The sequence below is a fragment of the Psammomys obesus genome, unplaced genomic scaffold (assembly GCF_907164565.1).
Source record: "Psammomys obesus unplaced genomic scaffold, mPsaObe1.curated_primary_1811, whole genome shotgun sequence".
Taxonomy (NCBI): domain Eukaryota; kingdom Metazoa; phylum Chordata; class Mammalia; order Rodentia; family Muridae; genus Psammomys; species Psammomys obesus.
In genome coordinates this window covers 9118973-9142927 of record NW_026588752.1, presented here as the reverse complement: position 1 = coordinate 9142927, position 23955 = coordinate 9118973, and the positions used below count along the sequence as shown (strand labels likewise).

The 23955-nt window shown below is 38.7% G+C and overlaps 1 protein-coding gene across 4 annotated transcripts in view; it reads left to right on the top strand.

The window, feature by feature from the left end:
- Crebrf (CREB3 regulatory factor) overlaps window positions 1-23601 on the top strand; it is a 57334-nt gene extending 33733 nt beyond the window's left edge. For all 4 annotated transcript variants that reach the window (XM_055604613.1, XM_055604614.1, XM_055604616.1 and 1 more), the window contains exons 5-9: window positions 6495-6689; window positions 8296-8485; window positions 10294-10367; window positions 11346-11468; window positions 18233-23601. In XM_055604613.1, coding sequence (XP_055460588.1) covers window positions 6495-6689; window positions 8296-8485; window positions 10294-10367; window positions 11346-11468; window positions 18233-18348 — 698 coding nt within the window. In that variant the 3' untranslated portion in view covers window positions 18349-23601. The remainder of the gene's footprint in view (window positions 1-6494; window positions 6690-8295; window positions 8486-10293; window positions 10368-11345; window positions 11469-18232) is intronic.
- Window positions 23602-23955: the final 354 nt, after the last annotated feature.

Genomic DNA, 23955 nt, shown 5'->3' with positions numbered 1-23955 from the left:
TGGGTTTACGTTGTTTGATTTTCTTTTCTTTTTGAATCACTTATTTCTTCTAGTAGAAGTATTTAAAACATTTAAGAGAGACTAGGTTATAACAGGATTGAGATGCCATTTTGCTCTGCTATACTGGTGTTTGGTGCACTAGTTAAGTCCTCAGGACTCTGAAAATAAAATACTGTCTCCGGAAAAAAAAAAAAGATCACGCAACATATAGGCCCACTGTGATTTTACAGTAATAGTTAAATAACAAGCTAAATAAATAAGCTCTGGTTATTTTAGGAAATAAAGGAACAGTGATAGCATAATAGACTAAGATGTTAGGTACTGATAGGTGAGTAGAAATAAAAGAAGAGTTAGTGCTTAGTATTGGGTTGATACAGAAAAAATAGAAGAAGGAAAAGTAAAGAAAGAAAGTGACACAGTGAGGCAGTTTGCATAAAGGAGAATGAAAAGAAGGATGTAAAGAAATGCAGTTAGAATAGTGTAAAAGATTTCCAGGCTCTAGGAGCTTGAGATAAGGAGACTGTGCAAATCAGGCTATCCTATATTCTTTGTGAAAACCTGTCAATTGGAAAATGAACAGGCAAAGAATATAGGCTTGGGGAAAAGAAAAGCAAAGGGGATTGGAGGAATAGGAATAAGAGGAGAACAGAAGGACAGACTGACTTGGCTAAATTGGCACTGGGTGTTGCAGAAAGAAGCGTTAAATGTAAAGGGAAGAGCTTGGTCGGGTATAATATCTAAATGCAGTCTCCCCTGATTGCTGGTTGCAGCCTCAACTCTCAGTGGTCCTCCCTGCTCTCCTAGGTGTCTGTTAAAAGCTGAGTTGTTCTTCTCAGATAGGTTACAGGTCACTGGTCTGTCTTTGGCATGGTTCTTCTAGTATCCAAGGCTTTTTAAAACTTAGGTCTGTGTTCCTTTGCCAACACTATCTCCAGACATGTTTCTCCATTGTTGAGTACTTTATGGTCCCAATGCAGACTTTTCCCCATGTGTAGTCTGCTCACCAGGTTTCAACATACAGTCCAGTTATACTTGTCTTGCATTCTACAAGAGTATGGTTCACCAAGATTTTTGGGTTGGCAAACTTTTTTGTTGTTGCTGTTTTTGATTTTGTATTTCAGTATAGCTAACTTAAACTTTTTTTTTCGTATGGTTATTTTTGTTGAGTAGTATGTGACTTCTTCCTTCCCTTAGCACCACTACCACAAAGTCTCAACACAAAATGAAAGTGGAGTACTTTGAATGTTTTGTCAGACAAAGCACATCACTCTTGGAGTTGCTTACCAGCCAAGATAAGCCTCTGCTGATCAGGAAGAAGTCTTTCTTACCCTGGACTGTGGCCTTTATTGTTTCCATAGTGTCCAAGGATTCAGCATGAGTGTGATGGCATGCTCTATAGGGTCTTTACAGAAGGCTGTGTCTGGACACCACTACCACCCTAGTTGGCAGATCAGAAAAGACCTCTTCTGCTTTTTATGTTTCGCATTTCCTTACTATTAGACTACAGATTTGCAGTCACTATCCACTGTTTCAGATAGTTGGCTTCTGGCTTTTCCCAGTTTATTTCCCGGAGATTCTAACAGACCATGTTGGTATGGCCATTATTTGCATTTTTAAGGTTTTTTTGCGATCACATGGGTGGACTCAAACACCCATGTGGTACCCACACCACCATTTCCATTTTGATTCATACAGAGAATATAAGTTTTGTAGTTTATCTGGTCACATCCTCTTTCCTTTCCATACATAAGCCTTTGTTGGGAGGTTGCTTTTCTTAAGCAGTTAGGCTGTGGCTTTATGTATTAGCTGGTACTTAGTAGAGTCAGTTTCTCTTCTTAGCTCTTAAGTAATAATGCTGCTAAATGTCTGGATGAATATGGCATTTAAGTTCATTCACTTTCAGTTGACTTGAAATGAATCTTTTGGTTAGTTTTGCTTGTGCAGTTCTCTCGGTGTTAGTGAATGACATACTTGAACCATAAAATTCACATAATTTTGTAGAACTTGGGCTTTAAAAAATTTCTGGTGCAAATTATTTTTTTTAAAAATTTAAATCAGCAATTTGAGGGGTGCAAAAGTAAATTGTGGATGAGAAATAGGAAGACATTTTTTTTAACTCAGTTAAAAAAAAAAAAAAGGCTAGTTATTCTCCTGTCAGAGTACTAGTGGGGTTGGGTGATTAGTTTACAAAGGCCCTTCTGTGATGCCTGGCTCCCGAGATACTGGTTCTTGGCAAATGCTATGCAGTTGATGAGCCTGCAGAGTTCCAGCAAGTTCCAGGAGAGGTGCAAAATAGAGTTTCAGTCCCTCTTGTAGACCACTGCCAAGTGCTAATCAAACCTATTCTGTAGACTGTTTGGGGTTGTAAAATTACATGGCTCAAGAATAAGAACTCCCTTAAAAGTGAGTCTATTTTAATTCTCACTAATTTGTCACAGTTGACTTTACCTGTAGTCTACACAAACCAGAGATGAGTAGTTTGAATTTTGTAAATATTACATTTTTATTTCCTTTTGCTGTCATTGTTTTGTTTTTGAGACATGAGATCTATTATAGTCCAGACTGGCCTAGATTTGGTATATAACTATAGGTGTCTTTGAACTCTTGATTCTCTCATTTCCCAAGTACCAGGATAAAGTGTACACTACTACCACTCCTAGCTTAACTTCCTTTTAATCATAACGCACTTGGTCGCTATGGCGATATATCAAACAAAAGAGAAGGGGATGGAGAAGGTAATCAAATCATTTATCAAAACATGTTTTAGTATCTGTTTTATGTTAGACATTGTATATATTAGGTATTAGTTTTATAAAGATTAATATAATCCTTGACTTAATAGAATTTAGAGTTGAACAGATTTATTTACTGTTAGGATTTCTTAGTCACCCTTCCCAACCATTGCAGTGCTGGGGATGGAACTTTGAGCCTTTCACATGGTATGCTATAGCTAGCTCTACCATGGCACAGTCTCCCAACTCCTCTCAGAGTCTCACTTTTTATTTTTAATTTTTGAGACAGGGTCTCTCTGTAGCCCTAGGTCCTGGAACTCACTATGTAGATCAGGCTATCCTCAGAATCACAGAATTCTGCCTGCCTCTGCTTCCTGAGTACTGGAATTAAAGTTGTACACCACTACACTGGGCTTTTTCAGAGTTTTTCAGTGTGTGTGTGTGTGTGTGTGTGTGTGTGTGTGTGTGTGTGACACACACACATTTTTTTAATATATATATGCTATGTAGCTTGGCCAGCCAGGGATGCAGGATGCAGGATAATGGTTTTAACTTGGCTACAGATTCATTTTGGATGGTGGTGGTGAGAATTCTGTTACAGAAAAAAATGTCATATTTTGTGAAAAGAATAAATGGTATGGTCCTGGATGTTAGACCAATGATGCAAACATATCGTTTTTCTGCATTTTACTTGATCACCATGGCCTTTATATTGAAAAGCATATGGCTGGAGACATTCTGTGAATTAGGAGTGGGGTGGGGTTAAGTTTATGGGATGTATTACTAGAAAAGGTTGGATCAGAAAGCCGGCAGCTCCTAAATGCTCCTTGGGGAAAGATTGGACACATGCGTAAATCTAATACCTAGTTTGGGTGGGATGAAGAAATAAGCAATCTTGTGACTCTGAATTTAGCACAAAATGAGCAAGACTTTAGACCACTCGACCGGTTAGGTACGAAAGGGAGATGTGGACTCAGACCTAGGCTCCTTGAATCAGGTCAGTTCTGCTGACCAAGCCAGGCCCTTCTTACCATGTTAGCTCATGCAGCTGAGGCAATGTCTTCCTTGCAGGCTCTTAGAAACATCAAATGACTTGCCTGAGTATTGAGTGAATGAAAGTGTCTTGCCACGTGTAGACTGGCAAAGGTAGATGCTGGCTAAGAAAACATTAAAATATGGAGGAAAGGGAATTGCTTAAGGAAGTGGAATAAAATCTGTCACTGTGCTTTGGGCTGGAGTAGAATTAAATGTGTAAAACGCTGGTTATGGGTGCTGGTAGAAAGAAGATTGTTGTGGTTATCCGCCTGGCTGTATGGAGATGTGTAATCTCTGTGAGCCAGTAATTCTTTGCTCAGTTTCTATGGAGCAAGTACCAATTAAGAATGCCTCAGCTGGTGGCATAATGGGACCCTTATCTCTTTTCCAAAGGTGGGTTGATAACCAGAACAAGGTAAAATTCTTTATCTGAAATAAAATATATACACTACACCATTTGAAACAGATTTTAAGGAAGCTGGAGAAATGGCTCAGATGTTAAGAGCACTGGCTGCTCTTCCAGAGATGCTGAGTTCAATTCCCAGCAACCACATGGTGGCTCACAGCCCTCTATAATGTGATCTAATGCCCTCTGCTGGAATGCAGGTGTACATGCGGATAGAGTACTCATATACATTAAATAAATACATAAATAAATAAATTATTTAAAAAGATTTAAAAATTTCATTTATCTATTTGTTTCTTTGTTGTGTATGTGGAGGTTCTACAGTACATATGTGGAAGTCTTCCTGTACCATGTGGTTCCTTTAACTCTGGTTGTTAAATTTGGCAGCAAGTGCTTCACTTGCTGAACCATCTTACTTGTCCATGCACCATTTTTTAAAAGAAGAACAACTTTCATTGTTGCACTGCGTTCCACATTGCTTTTGAAGAAATGCATTCTGCATTGGTTGTGACATATTTTGGTCAGAGTGAAGTGAAGCACATTCAGCATATACAACAGCATGTACCTGATTATCTGTTAATGTGTGCATTCTTTGAGGGATAGAGAAAGGACAAAACCTGACTTCACATTTCTCTACATTGTGAGCCACTCAGAAATGTACTGTAAGTGTTAGAAATGAAGCACAGAGTTTGTCTGCACCATTGCTCAGACATCATTCTGCTCTTTGAATTTCTCTTCCTTAATACTCATACATTCCAAGCAAGTGCCCCAACCACTGAGTTACAATCCAGACTTCTTTTTTAACTTTTGTTTATTGAGGTATAACTGTCACATAGCAAAACTTGACTCCACTTGTGGTGTACCCTTGTATGAGTTTGGACAGATGCATTTAGTCATTCATGTGACAGCTGTTATAGTCAAGATACAGAAAATTCTCCGCTCATCCCCAAATTTCTCTATGTTCCTTAATGATCAGACCCTTACTCTACCCGAAGCCTAAGAGCCACAGCATCTCTTTCCTTCTTCCTTTTCTAGATTTTATGTAAGTAGATTTGCACTTTGCTAATTGTGACTCAGAAAAAAACTTGGTAAATTTCTAACATTCAGAGCTTTCTCCCCAATGAGCAGGTGTTATGACTTTGTGGGGATAGTTTCAGAGTCATGTTTCAGAAGGAAAATGTGGTCATTTTACTTGGCATGTACCCTCCCGGTCCCGCTGCCTTGTAGAGTTGATCTTCAATGATCATTTTCTGAAGACATTTTAGGTTACTAGTCTTCCTATACTGATTTTGTTCAATAGTTCCAGGAGCTCAGAATTAAGTATCTTCTGGAACCTTTCGTTAGTAAGGAAACTATACCCTTCAGTGCTATAGAAAGTACAAAGTCCACTTAAAGGGAGACCTAGAATGGACCTGTACATGTATTTGCTTAGGAACTGGCTTTTTATAATTTTTAAAAGGGGTAGAATAAAAGGTAGGAGAAAATGGCTGCTGCTTATGAAACTAGGCACACTGTAGAAGTGTGCACAGCTCTTTGTGAGCAGTGTTGTAGACATATAAATACTAAAAGGAAGACACTTAGAAACAACAGTGTGGTATCAAAGTACCATTCTATTATAACCTTTTTATTTACAGACTCTTAGTTTCTGTAACCAACCCCGTGTAGATAAGACCTTACTTATGTAATACAGTGCATTATTCTTGTACACAGGGAATAAATGTGACTTGAACACTCCTAGGCCAATTCTGTCTAATCCCAAGCCAATCTGGTAAACTGGGGTACTTTTCTCTATAGTTCATAGCATCATTAAACTTTCCAAAAATTCAGATTACACACATATATGTGAATACTTCTCAGTGTATCACCAGCAGTGGCATCTCTTTTAGGCATTCATCATCTGAACAGATTATAGAGACATCCAGCATACTTGAGCTGTAAAAAGCTAGACATCAGCAAAATTTCTGTTATGCCTGACGCCATTTTTATTAGTGTCTTAGTGTAATGGCACTTTGATTCCTGTGATTGTATTTAATTGTCTTCTTAATCATGTGAAAATACTATAATATGTCATGCTAATTTCCAAAAACCAAAGAGAAAACTATGCCACATAGCTGTGTAGTTATGTTTGTTTGTTTCTGTATATTATGAGTTTGGGATTTATATTCTGGACTTTAAAAGCCTGATTTATTATTTTTGACACGATAGTGATATTTCAGATGGAAGAAAATGTCTCAAGTTACAAATAGAAGAATTTGTTGTTATTGTTCTGAGAGACTTATTGAATATATGGAGTTGACAATTGTGGGACCATGTTTTTTAAGGCTATGAAAATGACTCTGTAGAGGACTTAAAGGAGATGACTTCCGTATCTTCTCGGAAGAGAGGGAAAAGAAGGTACTTCTGGGAGTACAGTGAGCAGCTGACACCATCACAGCAAGAGAGGATTCTGAGGCCATCTGAGTGGAATCGAGACACCTTGCCAAGTAATATGTACCAGAAAAATGGCTTACATCATGGTAAGAGTGCTTCAGAAAGTATTTAGTAGCCTTTTCTCTTCTTTAGGGGATAGAGATTTTTTTTTTTTTTTTCATTTTGAGTCTTTGAGACAGGGTCTTGATATATAGCCTAGACTGGCCTCTACCTCTCTGGGTAGCCCAGAGTGGCCTTAAACTTTGAATACCTCGGCCTCATTCTTCCAGATTCGAGGACTGTAAGGTATATGGCATATGCTACCACACCTGTCTGTGTCACTGTAAACAGATAATGAACCATGATGCTTCATGTGCCTGGGTTTTCAGCCCTTCACAGCCAACTGGAGAGGGCATTGAGGAGAGCTCTTCCGTCACTGCTCCTTCTTACACATGTGCCATCGGTGCAGAGAACCATTGTTTCTGGTCCCTTCTTTTTCCACTTACTCCAAGAAATGGCTAATAGATTGTTGGTTCTTGACCTGTCAAGAAAGAAGCAACACACTGTGGAGAAGGCAGATGCCCTTCCTCATCACTGTCTTCTGTTTTCATCCATCCCAGACCTAATTTGATGGGGAGATTGACTTTCAAAGCTAGTGGGGAGAAGAGGAGAGGGAACAAAAGGAAACATAGTTGTAGAAAAAGAGTGGAAAGAGGAGTTTATGGGAGTCAGGTGAAGCTTGTGGTTTAGGTAGATCAAGAATGGAGCTGTGAATCTGGAAAGCTGTGATTAAGTAGAATTTCATATTAGCATCAAGTACTCTGCCAAAAAGGCAGAGGGAAGGTGTGAATGAGCTCAGTAAACGTACACTCATGCCACAGACTCACTTGCTGAGCATTTTGGAAGACAACTGGCCCCTAGTATATCTGTTACTCGGGCCTTGTTTTCCTATTCCCAGGTCTGTACTCTATCTCCCAGTGTTTTGTTTTTGTTTTTACATTCAGACTCTTTTTGAAACAAATGAAAAGGTAAAGTCCAGTCAATAATTCCTTGTAGCTTGTGGTGAGTCTTAGGAAAGTCAGTGGGTGTACTGTAGTAGTTGAGAGGAATGGGCTTCAGCTGGGGGTGGTTCAGTGGTCAGTGCTTATGTAGTATGGTTGAATCCCTGAGGTTATTGGGTTGGGACAATTAGGAGAGGTGGAAGGGAGGGAGCAGAAGAAAAGCTTTTAAAAACAAGGCAATCCTAGTTTGTCTGATCACTTACTTATTCCCAGACTCACAACTTGTTTTAGATAAACTCTCCTTGATTTTTGTGTACAGTTGAACTTGTGTTTCATGCTGAGATGTAAGATACTTAGTCCTACTGTGCACAGTTAGTACTATTCCATTGGGGTTCAGAACCAGAGGAAAGCAGTACCGAGACAGTGCTGAGATAGTGGAATCAGCCTGAGACTGAATCCAGGGCTTCGTGTATGCTAGCCAGTTATTCTGTCACATACTGAGCTATATTCCTAGGATACATTGATTTCTCTAGCCATAGGATCAGACAGACAGAGACAAAAGAGGCTATCCCTCCTAGATTAGGACATTCTGTGTCTCCTGAAATGTACTAGGAGATCTAAAATGAAAAGTGGCTGCTGCTTGTAGCTAAATAAATTACATGTCCTGTTCACTAAAATAACCTAACCTAAACTCCCTTCAAATGACCTGTAGGGAAATACACGGTTAAGAAGTCACGGAGAACTGATGTGGAAGACCTGACTCCAAATCCTAAAAAACTACTCCAGATTGGTAATGAACTACGGAAACTGAATAAGGTGATCAGTGATCTGACTCCAGTCAGTGAGCTTCCCTTAACAGCCCGGCCAAGGTCAAGGAAAGAAAAAAATAAGCTGGCTTCCAGGTAAATTCTAATGGTGTTCACCCATGTGAATAGTCTCTAGGAGGTAAGATTACACCTTGAGATTTTGTAGAAGAGGTGACCTTCAGAAACTATTTATTAAATAACTACTGTAGTAAGTTGGTTTTTGTAGTTACTCTTGTTTTAAAGTGAAAGATGTCATTTATGCTTTTTGGAAAAAGTTTTGAGGGTGATGCAAACGTAATAAATGCATTCATTGTATTATGGTATAACTGAAAAGTTTTAAAATTTATGTTTGCTTTTTTTGGTAAGTCAGGTTGACTGAATTATAGTTAACCACAAAATTGATTTAAGTATGCTATTATGAGTTTGAGAAACATATCCAGTTACATACCCACTAACATGGTCAAGATATATTAACATTTTCATCACCTTAAGAAGTTAATAAAGCTTGGTGATAGTGGTGTACACCTTTAATTCCAGCACTTGGGGGGCAGAGGCAGGTGGATCGCTGTGAGTTTGAGACCAGCTTGGTCTATAAAGCAATTTTTTTTTTAATATTTTATTTAGTATGTATATAGTGTTCTGCCTGCAGGCCAGAAGAGAGCACCAGATTGCGTTATAGGTGGTTGTGAGTCACCATGTGGTTGCCGGGGATTGAACACAGGACCTCTGGAAGAGCAACCGCTGCCCTTAACCTCTGAGCCATCTCTCCAGCCCCTACAAAGCAATTCTAAGACAGCCAGGGCTATACAGAGAAACCCTGTCAAGAGAGAGACAGAGAAAGAGACGGGGTGGGGGTGGGGTGGAGAGGGTGGGAGAGGGAGAGAAACAACAAACAAACAAAACAAACTGTCTTCCAGAATAGCTCTGAGGACTGTTTTATACCCACCAGGACAGAACTCTGCTTGCTTCACATCCTCTACAACAATTGGAGCCTTGTCTGTTGCTGTTTGCTTACTTTTTTTTAAGTCACTTTAATAAGTGTCTGTATAACAGCGTTAGTTTTTTAGTGTGTACTTAAGTTTTAAATGTTGATTTGGGTGAGTGGTTTATAATTCATTTCTTTGATAAACATCAGTAAACAACTGACTCGTTTACTGTTAGAAATATTTCAGGGCAGAAGAAATGGCTCAGAAGCTAAGAACACTTAATCTTCCAGGGGATCCAAGTCCTGTTCCCAGCATCCACATGGTACTCTAAATGCCTATAACTCCCGCTCTATGAGGATCCAATGACACCTGCATACATGTAGCATATACTCACACCAACACGCAAGTAAATAAAAATAACCTTTTTTTTTTTTTTTGAGACTTTCTCTGTGTAGCCTAGCTGTCCTGGAACTCACTCTGTAGACCAGGCTGGCCTCAAACTCACAGAGAGCTGCTTGCCTCTGCCTCCCAGGTGCTGGGATTACAGGTGTGCGCCACCACTGCCTGGCTAAAAGTAAATTGTGAAAAAGAAAAGAAAATGCCTAGTGGCTGCCAGTAAGATGGCTTCAGCAGGTAAAAGTACTTGCTGATCGAGCCTCATGAACCAGGTTCAGTTCTCAGATCCCACGGTAGAAGGAGAGAACCAACTTCTAAAACCTATCTTCTGATCTACACACATATATGTAGCATATGCCTTGATACACACACATTCACATATACGTTATTGCTCTCTAGCACATAGATTCATGTACACTTACTCTCTAACATACATACAGGAAGAAAAACTTTCAAAGAGAAAAATATCTGATAGTGGCAAAAGGAAGCATATTCTTTTTAAATTTTTTTCTTATTTAAGGAAATACCTTCTGAAGTCTCTTAAAAGGAAAAATGAACTAATAATAGCTCTTCCTTTCACAGAGCTTGTAGGCTAAAGAAGAAAGCCCAGTATGAAGCTAATAAAGTGAAGTTGTGGGGCCTCAACACTGAATACGGTAAACCTTAGTCTTGAGCTTTGCTTTCTCTTTGGTTTGCATATTCTGCATATTGTGTAGCTCTCCTCTGTAGTAGTAGTTGTTGTTTTTCCTTTTGTGGTGAGAGATGATTTAAGACAGCACAGCCCCAGCTGTCCTGGCCTTGAACTCAGATCCCCCTGCCTTTGCCTCCTGAATGCTGGGATTAAAGGGGTGCATCAAGCCCAGCTTGGCTCTCCTGTATTACATTTATTTATTCAGAAAGCCTCATGCCCACAGTCAGTTCATTCTTCTGTATAAGAGTGACTGTCTGGATCTCTGTCACTACTATCCTCAAGAGCTAAACCGTGGTCAGCTCTTTCTTGTGATAGTGTTTCTAGGTTAACTAGTGTGGTCGACTGACTTGAGTATTTTCCTTCTCCTGAACTGTGTACATAGTGTAGATTTGTGCTTTTCACATTGAAATCCATGTGAAAAGAAAATGCCTAATGGCTGCCAGTAAGATAGCTTCAGCAGGTAAAAGTACTTGCTGATCGAGCCTCATGAATAATGTTCAGTTCTCAGATCCCACAGTAGAAGGAGAGAGTTCAGAGTATCTCAACTCTGCAGAACTTACTATGTACATCAGGCTGGCCACAAACTGCAGAGATCCTCCTGCTTCTGTTTCTTGAGGGCTGGGTTAAAGGTATGCACCATCATATCCGTCAGAATCCATGTTTTTTACATTCCTCATATTCTGAGTTATTTTGTTGTTTTCTTTCTTCTTCTTCTTCTTTTTCTTTTTTTTTTTTTTTTTTTTTTTTTTTTTTTTTTTTTTTTTTTTTTTTGTGGTTAGAAATGCACCCCGAGGCTTTGTGCCTGCCAGTGAAGTGAGTGTTCAACCACTGAACCATGTTTGCAGCCCTTCCATTTTTAATTGAATATGGTTTTATTACAAAATTACAAGTAAATTCTCCCATGTTAGTGAGATATTCTAAGTGTTTTTGTTCTGTCTTATAGACAATTTATTGTTTGTAATCAACTCCATCAAGCAAGACATTGTAAACCGAGTTCAGAATCCAAGAGAGGAGAGAGGACCCAGCATGGGGCAGAAGCTCGAAATCCTCATTAAAGACACACTTGGTAAGGAGAACATTGTTAGAGAGCAATAAGCTGCTGTGTGGTGCCAGAGCCAAAGAGGAGTTCTTTCATTTTAAGGAAACTCATGCTCCCAGTGCTCTTCCCTCTCCATTCCCGCCGCATCCATTCCCAACTCTTGGTAGGGATTTATTTCCCTCAGTATTTCCACAAGGTTCTAACAAACTTCCATATCTGGCTCCTAATCCCTGACCAGAGTGTACACGGTAGAGAAGATCAGAGAGAGGCAGGATCAGAGAGGCTGGGTGTTGCCTTCTGGAAGGAAAATCTAGTACATAAATTTGAGATGCTGCAAGGCCAAGAGTTCAGCTCCACTAAGAGAAAGTCATCTGTTAGGTCACACTTCCTGAGGGCTGGACAGCATATAGCTGTCCCAGATTTTCATGTCCCAAAAAGGCCAGATGTTGAGTACAGTCAAAAACAATCTCAGATGAAGAGCAGGTCCTAAATACCAGTACTCTTCTAGACAATCACCCAGTACCTGTGTAATTGCACACAGGAAGCAGTAATGCAGTTTGCTTGACCTTAGATGGACGACTTCATGTATTCTTTAATACATGAAGGACTTAAAGGACTTCCAGTATTCTTTTTCATTAAAATCACCTCAGTTTTCATGTATTATTTTGAAGGAGAACTTAATAATATGAGATAAAATTACTTTTTACTCTATTGGTTTATAATTTAAAGGCTTTTGTATATCAATTAGTATATGTTCTATTACATTAGGTAGTTAGACCTCTTACAGTGTTTAACACATGTTTTTTTCCTTAACTATCTTGAAGGTATTTTTCCTTCTGGCATAAAGTGCTTCTCTTAAAGAGCTGATACCTGCATTGGTGTTTCTTGGTAGGCTGTTTGTTACTTTTGCCTAGACAGGTCATGCTCTCCTTTGTTTCTCTCAGTGGGCACTTTGAGGTCTTTGTGTTATTTGACTTTGCTCTGCTTCTGGGGACACCTTATCACTTGTAGGTCAGATCTCCCTTGCTTATGTCTGCTCTTTGTTATTTCTTTAACCTTCTTTATCCCCCCCTCTTTTTTTTTTTCATTTTCACCTTCTCAGTGTCATGTGGTGTGTGTGTGTGAGTGCGTACATACATGCATGCATACCCTGGGCATAGAAGTCAGGGTCTCAGATATGCCGGGCCAGAATACTACCACTGGATGTAGTATGTGAAAGGAAGAAGAAGAAAAAGAAGAGGAGGAGGAGAAAATACTACCATTGAGCCGTAGGCTTCTCTTTCCTTGTTGCTTCTGTCTGTCTGTCTGTCTATCTATCTATCTATCTCTATCTATCAGCTTAAGAAGTTTTTCTTTTATTTTATGTGTTCTGTGTTTACCAGGTCAGAGAACAACTTGGAAGAGTGGTTCTTTTCTATCATGTGGATCCTGGGGATCAAACTCAGGTTGCCAGGCTTGGTAGCAAGTGTCTTTAGCCCTTGAACCATCTTACCAGCTCCCTTCCATTTTTTTGAGGTCTTTCTACAAAGTCCAGGCTGACCTCAAACATAGGCAATCCTTTCTGTTTTAGCCTCCCTTCTTCATGTATTTTTTTGCTTTTTATTTTTATAGTTATGTGTCTCTGTGTGCGTGGTTGTATTTTATGCCACGACATGAGTGTGGGAGTCAGAGGACAACTTGCACAATCTGGTTCCATAGGTGACTCAGGCTGTCACGCTTGATGGCAGATACCTTCATACACTGAGCCATCTTACCTGTCCTCTTGCATGCTTTGTGGACATTTTCTTTAATATGGTTTAGTTTGTTTTGGCATAACGGTGGGTTAGGGCATTCATGATATAGTCTTTAGGCATGCTTTTATTGTAGATACTTTGCTAGGTTTTGAGGTCCCTGAACAGAGATTTAGATAAAAGAATAGTTTTTTAAGAAGAAAGGCACTTTTGAGGACAGAAGGACAGTGGCCTGTTATAGGTCATTTATATAGTGTCCACTGTGTACCACATTTGTATGTCATGCGTTTTTCCCCCACATGTTTTGTCATCACAGGTAGCCCTTAGGAGAGTGGTGATAGAGGTGGTGTTCCAGTCTTTTTCTCTGTCATTGTTCTCTTTCATATGGTAATCTTTTAAAAATTTTGTTTATTTTATGTATATGAGTGTTTTGCCTGTATGTATGTTTGTATACCATGTGTGGACCTGGTACCCTCAGGGGTCAGACGGCCCTGGGCCCTTTAGAACTGGAGTTATAGATGGTTGTGAAATGCCTTGTGGTGTTGGGACCTAAATCTGGTTCTTCCAAAGGAGCAACCAGTGCTCTTAACTGCTGAACCATCTTTCCAGCTGCTATTACACTAATCTTGGTCCCCATCCTGAGACAATGGATTTTAATCTTGACATTGTTGGCTCTATTTTTTCTGAAAATTTTTTATTTAAAAATTAATTAGCACAAATTTATTCTTGTTGATTCTCCTATCTTCTTTCCCATTCCCCTTCTATTCACTACTCATGACCACTTTTCCGTTTTCATGTCATTTGTGTTCTATTGTCCTCCCCCACATTTTGAACCCCTCTTTTCTCCTCTTAGTTTCATAGCCTATACCCACACTCACACTTACGTACAGATAGACATAAAGCTAGGATTGACATGAGATCATGAGACCTTGTCTTTCTGAGTCACCTTGTTTAACATAATGCTTAGCAAATCCATTCATTTTTTTTGTTACCATTATTTCAGTTTTCTTTACAAGTGGATAAAATTTCATTATGTACCTAAAATACCTTTTCATTATTCATTTGACTAGGTTCACATTAGCTTTTCTAGCTTCATGGAGTTCTCCCTCTTCAGTTAATGGCAGCTTGCTTCCTGCAGTTTTTTTGTTCTGATTTATCTGGTCCATCTTGTTCTTTCATACATTTCCTACCTTTATTGTCAGTTTCATTTTCAGGCCTTCTAGTACCAGTGATTCTCACTACTACCAGCTCTTGCCTTGGCAAAGTTCTGACTGGGCTTTTTTTTTAATTGTCTTTGCAGGTTTCTGAAGTTCCTCACACTCACCGTATACTTACTGCCCGATTGAACAAAATCTCTATGGTTTCATGTACAGACTTTGCTGACCTCCTCTGCTTTCCAGGGAATTGCCTGTTTAACTACACTAGACTTTCCCTTCTGAAGTCCATTGATTCTTTTGTTTGTCTCACACAGACTCTGTTAATGTTGACACCAGTGGGTCTTAACAGATCTGTGTAGCTTGTTCACGCCTTCTTGAATGTTAGGGATGCAGAAAAGTCCAGATCTCACAGAGATTCCTTCTTACTTGTTCATGTTCCATGGGCTGGTTACTTTTAGAAACAGGGTTTCTACCAAGTGTGGTGCTTCATACCTTTACTTCCAACACTTGGGAGGCTGAAGCAGGAAAATCCCAATTTTGAGACATCTAGCACTTCATAGGGATACCTCATCTCATAGTGAGAAAAGAGTTGGCTTCAGGTCTCCTGAGCCAAAGTGTTCCTCTTTTCTCAGCCTTCCACATAGCTGAAACTGTAGACACAAGTGCCACTGAGCTCAGCTTTCCAGGGGCAGAATTTTTGTGGAGTTTGTTTTATTTTGTTCTTTAGAGAGAGGATCTTGCTTTGCAGCCATGGAGGGCTTAGATTTTAGGTATGACCATGCCTGTCTACTTGTTTTATGTGCATGAAAATAAATCTCTGCTACCATAGATTTGCTAGCACAGGCCTAGGCATAACAATTATGACCATCTGGCCAATACAAAGAAACATTCATCTTAAAAAATAAAGATAAATAGATATATGGATGGAGAGAAAGAGAGAGAGAGAGAAAATTGACTCACAGCTGTGTCCCAGAGTCTATATGAGGTTAAATGCATTGGGGTTTCTTTGTATTAATGGTTTGCTAGAACACTTGGAGCAGCTCTTTGGCTAATGTGTGTGTGAGAGATTTTCTTCTGAAAACTCCTTTATGGAAAGCTATACATTGGATTCTCTTCTGAGTCAGATTGATCATTTATATAGTCCTAGAGAATTCTTCTTCCAGAACCTTAAATTCAGTAAAATTACACAAAGGTAGTATTTGGCTTTGTTTCTTTGCTCATGGTAGGAACTCCATTTTAATTGCTTGCTTGCTTCCTTCCTTCCTTTTGTTCTTTCTTTTCTCTCTCTCTGTCTCTCTATTTCTCTCTCTGGCTCTGTGTGTGTGATACCTTTCTTTATTTCTTGGATGCATTAGTTACAGATTGTTAATACATTTTTTTTTTTGGTGGAGATAAATAAACTAACATCTATTCATGTTAGATGAACACCAACAATAGAACAAAGCAGTGATTTCTCACAAGTCCATCTTGCCGAACCAGTACGTTTAATTGACTTAGAGAACATGAGTTAGGGGTTGCTTGCAGGAACATTGCTTACTTACAGCTGTTATCATCACAGAATCCTATCCTAGCATGGTGTTGACCTCCTAGAAGCTTCATCGTAGAGGCAGAGTGGAGGCAAGATGATGAGAGGTCCAAGGCCATCCTTAGCTACACTGAGAGTTTAGGGCAGCCTGTGCTGCACAAGACCCTGTTGCAAAAGAAAAACGAAACTCCCTAAAATATAGGAAGTACTTTGGCTTTATGAGATCTTCTGGTTTATTACTAGTATTATTATTTTTGAAATTTTAATTGCCAAACATACTACAATTTATATATTTTGTGGGCATCTGAAATGATTTTTTTCTGTTCTCTGTCAAGGTTCCCATGTATGTTTTGTTGACTGGTGTTCTTAATCAGGCCTCCTCTTTGCCTATAGGTCCATATATTCTTAATAGAACTCGGGCTCTCAGAATGTGTTTTGAGTTTCATCTCCTATTTTGTTTTTGCTTTGAGATGCTAAATGTTTGAATAGGATTTAATACTACTATATCTTCATTATGCATTTAAGATTTGAATCTTACAGTGGAAAATAGAAAGAAACAGCACAGTATATGTCTGTATCTCCTTGACCTCATTCCACCAATGGCTGATAGTTTTACTCTTATTTGTTTTATTTCTTCTCCTGTATACATGTGTATTTGTGGGAATATTTGGAGCTAACTTGCAAGTGTCTTGATTCTTCTTATTTCAGCATGCATTAAAACAAGAATTGTTTTGCCTTCTTTAGTTTTTTGTTTTGTTTTTTATTGAAACAGGGGCACTTTATGTTTGCCTTGCTGTCCTGGAACTTGCTATGTAGATCAGGCTGGCCTCTGACTCATAGGTGCTGGGATTAAATGTGTACACTACATCCAGTAAGTGTGTCTTCTTAGCCACAGGACCAGCCTTCTATCCAGACACATGAGCACTCCAGCATGGAGCCCAAGTTTACAGCACCCCCTGACTGTTGAGTTATGCCTTTTACAGCATGCATTTGTGCATGCATGCCAGTGTCCTGTTTGTCTCCGCTATTTCTCAGCCTTTTCTCTTTTTCAATGAAAATTTTAAGTAATTGCTTCTCTAAGTGCCCCAACATGGATGTATCTGTTTCTTCATTTAAGGTGAAGTGAAATTTGTGTGTATGAGGGAGAGAGAGACAGAGACAGAGAGAGTGTGAGTGTATGTCTGTCTGTGCGCACACATTTGTTTGGGGGGCCTGTGTGGAGGTCAGGGGTCAGTCTCATATCTTTCCTCAGGAGCTATCTACCATGTTTTCTGAGACAGGTTTCAGGCTAAGCTGGATGGCCAGCAAGCCCTAGGGATCCTCCTGTCTCCATCTCCACAGCTCTGGGATATACAAGCACATACCACCAAACCCATGGCTGTGACGTAACTCTGGTCCTCCTGTTTGTGCATCAAGTGATTCACTGTTTGAGCCCAAGATAGAGTTAAGGTTTCCATCAAGAATTTATTGTATATCTCTCCTGTTCCATCAGTCAGGAGTGTGGTGTTAGTTTGCTCTTAGTGGTCATCCTGCACGTGACTGAAGAGTTAAGGTGGGATTGATATCTTTATGGTTTGTTATAAGTCTTATAATCGGTGATTAAATTAATGTTTTCATAGTTCCATTCCTTTTTCTTTTCCTTGTGTTTCCATTCCTCCCATTTCACCCTCAGACAAGGTCTCAGTATGTAGCACGGGCTAGCCTCAAACTCATGATCTCCTTGCTGTAATCACTTGAGTCCTGAGTTTACCAGCATGTACCACCCTATCTAGTTTCATTTTCATTAGTACTTTAAAAAAGCAACATTCTTTACCTGTGACATTCTTATACTTGTGCTGTTTAAGGACTAACACTAACTACTTTCATGGCCATCTAAGATGAAGGGGATGAGGAAGTCAGAATATTTGTGCTGTTCTTAATTTCTTTCCATCTTCTATTCCACCTTTTCTTATTCACTAATTTTTATTTAAAATGAAACATTGTATGCAGTAATTTGAAAAAAATTATTAGGCGTGTCTTTCGTGCTTGCAGTTGTAGTTGCATGTGCATATCCACCACAGAATACAGTGAAGGCCAGACAGTTGAAGGACACAGGAAACAAACTGACAGGCTTAGGAAACAGCCTGCCAGTGGGCCTCAGGTCCCTTTGGGTATTGCTGCTTGTCAGTCTACCACCTTACAATGCTTCATGACTCTTGGTGTGGGTCTCCTGGGCAGTGAAGACTTGTCGTAGAGGGAGTCTGCCACAGGATTGTTTTCTGGGCTGCAGGAGCAAGTAGTGGATCTCGTTTGGGGCCAGTATCAGTCTTTCAGATTCTTCCTTTTCGTTTATGCCTTCTCCATATTTGTGTCTTACAGTGTGTCTTTTATTCTCTTCAGGTCTCCCAGTTGCTGGGCAAACCTCAGAATTTGTTAACCAAGTGTTAGGGAAGACTGCTGAAGGCAACCCCACTGGAGGCCTTGTAGGACTAAGGATACCAGCGTCAAAAGTGTAATCAGCCTCATTGGACCACTGGTCAGCAATGTCTGTTTTTGTCATGTTATCCATTGTAAATTTTCATTGTTTTGCATGTCAATTAGCATTATGTAAACATTTATAATTAGGTTACGTTGTTTTAAGAACTTGTAGCATAAGTAAAGCATGATCCAAAATACTTGATTATTGCATTTTCAGAGCATAAACCAGTGACCCTGCTGCTGGCATTAGAATGAAGTTCAAGTGTTAAATAAATGTGAAGTACAGATTGTAAACATCTGTTGAAGCAAAACATTTTGGAGGAGTGAATATATTAGTATAATGCTAAGTATTAAGGCGGGTTTATGCTCTGAACCACACAAAAAATACCGAGGAAGCATTTTTTTTCAAAGTCCATTTAGATGGTTTTTTAGAATGACTGCTTTTTGTTCTAATTTTTCATAGCCATTAATCTCACTTGTATACGGTGCACCAAGCACTGATGTGTGTACCATGTTTAGATGTTTATTTTCAGAGCTCAATATGATATATATAAATATATACATATATATATATAATTGTCTGTGCAAGTAAGAAAAAAGCATATTCTTTGTGCCTTGTATTTTGGGGAAACTCTAAAACTGGTAATATTTTGTATGATGAAAACCCTAATGAGGAAAAACAAGATATATAGATGAGAAAATTATGGGGTTTAAATGTCTTTTTGTTCCAACTCTTTTTCAAATTTTTTGAATGTATATAGGACTATGTTGAACTGTAGATATATGCCACAGAGTCTGTGTATTGTATAAAAAACAAAACAAAAAACAAACAAAAAAAGATGGCTCTAGAAAACTCCTATTTCGGTACTTGACCGGAAGAAAATACTTGCACATTATTGCGATTGTTTTATTTTTTCTACCAAAGACAAATGCAACTGGTATGGCAGACTGCCAGTCTAAGTAAAGTTTTGCACAGCTTACATGATACTGTATGAATGTATGAAAAAAGAGTAAAAATTAAAAGGTCAGGGTTAGGGATCTTACTCAACTGTGAATTTTTCTGTTTGGGTCCAATTATCTACAGAAGGAGCATCCATATATAAAAATATTATTTTGCTGTTCCTCTAGTTTGCTTCCATAGTAGATAAGTTGGTGGCCATTTAGGTGTCTTTTATTTCCGCACTTATTGTAGGAAATTTTAATATATTTCATATTAGTAAGCTATTGATAAAATAGTTTTTGACTTTGAAAATTAAAGTTTATTTAGCTTATTGTAGTATATTTCCACCAAACAACCAAAATACAGATTATTTTTATTGTATTATGTATATATATGTAAAGAAAGAAAAAAAGCTAAAAATATCTAATACTTTAGTTGCCACTTTTCCAATTGATGTATTATTGTGCATGTAATATTTTCAAAGATCAACACAAGCTTAAAACAAATTTATAAATTTTTATATTTTTGTACAGGTATTTTCTTCAAACTTACATGTGACTTACCTTCTGTAGTTTCTAGAATTGAGAAATATGAACACGTTTAGTTTTTAGGTGCTCTTCTTTGCTCACATAAACGGCTTTATTAGTCAGTTTTTAACTGTGCTCAAGCTTTACCTCTTGATAAGAAATTCCTTATGTCAAGGCAGCATTATAAACCTTCCCCACAGGTCCATCCATCCTGTCTTTCTTGACGGTTTTATCTCAGATCTTGTGTTTTGGAACTATGAAAACTGGTGGCTTAAAAAGTAAAAACAAACATATCTAGAAGAAAACCTAAAATTCCTGACATAGTTGCTATTTCTCCATTACCCATTGATAGAAAAATAGTTGTCCTTGATCTGCACAGTAGTTTCTTTTCCTTTTTTCTCCTCTCCCCCAACCTATTTGTAAGCTATAGCACAAGAAGGTTCAATTCTAGAACACAGTAACAATCCAAAAATGTGTCTTACTTTCCTCTTTGACATCATGAAACATAAGAAACCAAGAATTGTCTTGACAGGTTAGCTGGACTGTGACAAGGTCCCTGTGTGTTTGGTGGAAGTGTACCACCTGTTAGTGCGTTCACCCTAGCGGATAATGCGCTCACATTGCATAGTAGAATTCAAGTTTTTACTTTTTAGGTGGGAAAAACAAAGCATAGGTTCACAAATGGAAGTATATGAAGTCTTGACAATGTGTATCTGGTAAATTTTAAGAGTTCCAGAATTTGGCAGTTTTGCAATCAAGTGAACATCACTTCATGATAGCAATTCGGTTGGTGAAGTTTATAAAATTGCCCCTTTCTAGCTGCCCTGTTAGGAATTCTGGTTTTTTTATATCCTTTTCTTGTCTGCAAACCAGAATTTGATTTTTGGTCTTGCATTTCAAAAGACTTTGAATCTGTTTAGTAGATTCCATACTCGTGCATTTCAGTGTTTTATATGTACTACTTAAGTTAAATAGTTGAAAGCCTTTAAAATAGTTGAGCTTTTTAATGTTGACACTTTATTTTGTATCTATTTATATATGTATGTATATCTTAGGAAAGCACTTTGTTATAAAATTGCATTTTATATGATTCCTGCCATTTGCTGCTAAACCTGGGCTGGTCAGAACGCTGCAGCGATACTTGATCTAAATAAAACCCTGGCAGTAAAATGTAGAGTGCAAGTTAAATCCTCTTGCTGTTTAAGATGACATAGGCAAGCTGTGCAGCTTTACATCTTAACCAGGGGACTCTGTGGCATTTAAAACCGTCTACAAATGGTTGTACTTTTAATGCCAGTAATGATCTGCTTCCTCTGTTGTCTTTAAAATACCTACACCTAGTGTATCACAGACAGTTCTCATGAGTATGTAAAAAACCCAACAGTTGTACATGTTCCGTTTTTCAAAATCGTGCATGTATTTTTGGGTGGAAATCATTAGAGTGAGAGCTGTCTAAAGGTTTTCTGTGTTCATACATGGTATACAGATAGCTCATGAAGTCCAGAACCTTCCCGTAAGTGAAGGCATTGTGAATTCTCCTCAGACAAACCCACTGTTCCAAAAGCAACCATAAACTGACTCTAGTACTACTACAGTAAAAAAGTTAACAGTGAACCTTCTGCTTCCTGGTTTCAGATACACTGGATTCCTTAGTCTGTGCCCACATGAGAGCACGCTACTGGCTGCTCCTGTTAAGGTTGTGTGTGAGTCTTTCAGTCAGTGAGGTTGCTTGCTGTGCTGTACCATGTATGGGTTCTTGTCCTTTCCATGTCCTTCATGAGAGATTTGGCTGTGGCTTGATCTTGTGCCTTACTTGTACACTTAAATGAAATACCTTCATTCCTTCCCACTTCCCAGACCTTAACTTTGTCCTTTTTGTAAGAGAATCAGAACTATTCCAGAAGCATCATGGAGGACTTCAGATGGGCATGGTTCCATAGTTCCCTCTCTTTGTAGTTATTTTATACTTGTATGAGAGACCAGTTTTGAATGATCTTTGAATAATCTTGCTACATCCCTTCTCTCTGGCTTTTATGAGGTTGTCCTGTGTCTCTCTGATGCTTGGCTTCATTTGCTTCTTAGCAAGAGTCTGCATCTACAGACAGGTGTGTTCACTTCATGTGCTTGAAAGTGACTGTTTGTTTTCCAGAACTTTTTAGGAGAAGAGTACCCATTTTGTTTGTTTTTTACAACAGATGACAAGTCTCTTTAAAAGAAACTGAAGTACAGTACTTTTGAAATACAATGCTATTGGTATGAATTTCTCTTTTATATATACTATTCATACAATTATCTGATGTTTGCCTTCATTAATAAAGCTGTTAGTTTATTCACCAACATGTCAAGAATGGATGTGCTTTTCTTTATTCCATACACTTAAACAATACTTTAGCTGCTAAGATTTGGTTAACTTCCTAAGAAATGAATTCAAGTTGCCTTCAGCAAGAATTAACAAAACTCATGTTCCCTTTCTTTACATAGTCTTCCTAAAGTTCTGTTCAACTACTTTCTAGTTAATTATGTGACGGAATGTTAGCATCTCTCCAATCTTGAAACTTGAATTTTGAGAATGCATTGAATTTCAGTGTTAATTGAAAAGGTCTCAACTATGTTTCTAGTGGAGTCTTTTGTGGAATACCATTTCCCATGGAACTGCGACCACTTGCACAACTTTGCACAGAAACTGCAGTCTTGTTCTTCCCTGGATCATGACAAATGAGTCTCACACAGTGCCGTAATACTTGTGGATTCTTTCGTCATCTTTGTCATCTTAATAAGGGCATTATGAGAAAATGACTCCATGGTTCGTTTTTTTTTTTTTTTTTTTTTAATATTTCAAACACAGTGGGATGTAACGATGTTAGCTGTAAGGATGGTGGTTTCATTTTAAGGAATAAGCATGTTGGGGGAATGTGATGAAAATGTACTACTGAGAGTTACACACTTCCATAAGCAGGTGGGATTATGTGTTGAAGCATAGTCTCCGTGCTTAGTAAACTAACTGAAATAGAAATTACACCTAGGAACTGCACTATGCCAAATTGCCATTTTGTTTTGAAGAGACTTTTGGAGGTGGTAACAAGGTAACAGAACCTCACTTCCAAATAGTATTTAGGAGTTGGAGACTTGGTGGCTAGTGAAGAGCACCCAGGTTTGTTTCAGCGTGCCAAGTGTGAACTGGGCTTGCCTCTTTCCTAACAGTGTAAACACCTGGTGCAGTTGCCTCAGTTCCGGGTGCGGGAGTGGGACTGATTCTGTGTCTTGCCCTTTGTTCTGTTTTTGTTTTTTTCAGAACTAAATAAAACTGTATGTGTACTGTATCTGCCTTTCCACCACATGTTTTACGACACTGTACTCCACTGCCTACTATTGTCTTCTTGCCCTAAAGTCTGTCCTATAGCGTAAGCATTTGTGGTTCACAATGACTCCGGAGCTGCCAACATGGAAAGGCAAGAATACAAAGCATTTGCTCCTACGGTTTGGCAGCCTCTTCGAGTAGTTGCACTTAGGAGCCTGTCTGTGATATGATCATAAAGACTCCAGTAGTTTTGTTTATTCTCTGCCCCCAGCTGGAGCTGTGACACTTTATTGGATTCAGTCTTGTCTCTTGTCTAGAAAGAAAACTGTATCTTGTTCATGCATGAGCTGTTTAAAAAATGACTCAATGTTGGTTAATAGTTGTGCAGTTTTCCTTTCAGGAGAAGGCCATGCACAGGTTGCTTTGTTTTCTGTCACCCTCTAACCTGTCCGCACTTGTAGTCAGACACAGAATCATCAGTGTATGCAGCACCCTTTGTAATTTAAAATAAAAAATACAAAAAGGTTTTGATGGTTTGATTCCATTTTGTCTCTTCTCTGTTTTGTTGCCTGCAACACAGCAGTCATCCATTCCTCAAGATGAACTGTTCAAAGACAGTTCCAGCCACACTCCGCAGTGGGAGCCAACCGTGCTTCCTCTCTTTGGGGCGTGTCCAGAGAGCTAAGGTATACTGACACTGGAAGCTGGGATTTTAATACTTAAGTGAGGTTTGGCTATACCATAGAGTTATTTGATAGAAACAGTTTGCTTTCTTTGTAAGCAGTGTTTACTACTTAATTTGTCCTTCGAAAATTTGGACAAGGGATTTCTTTCAGAAAAACAAAGTAGCAAAACAGTCTTCAGGCTAGGGGAGCTGTGT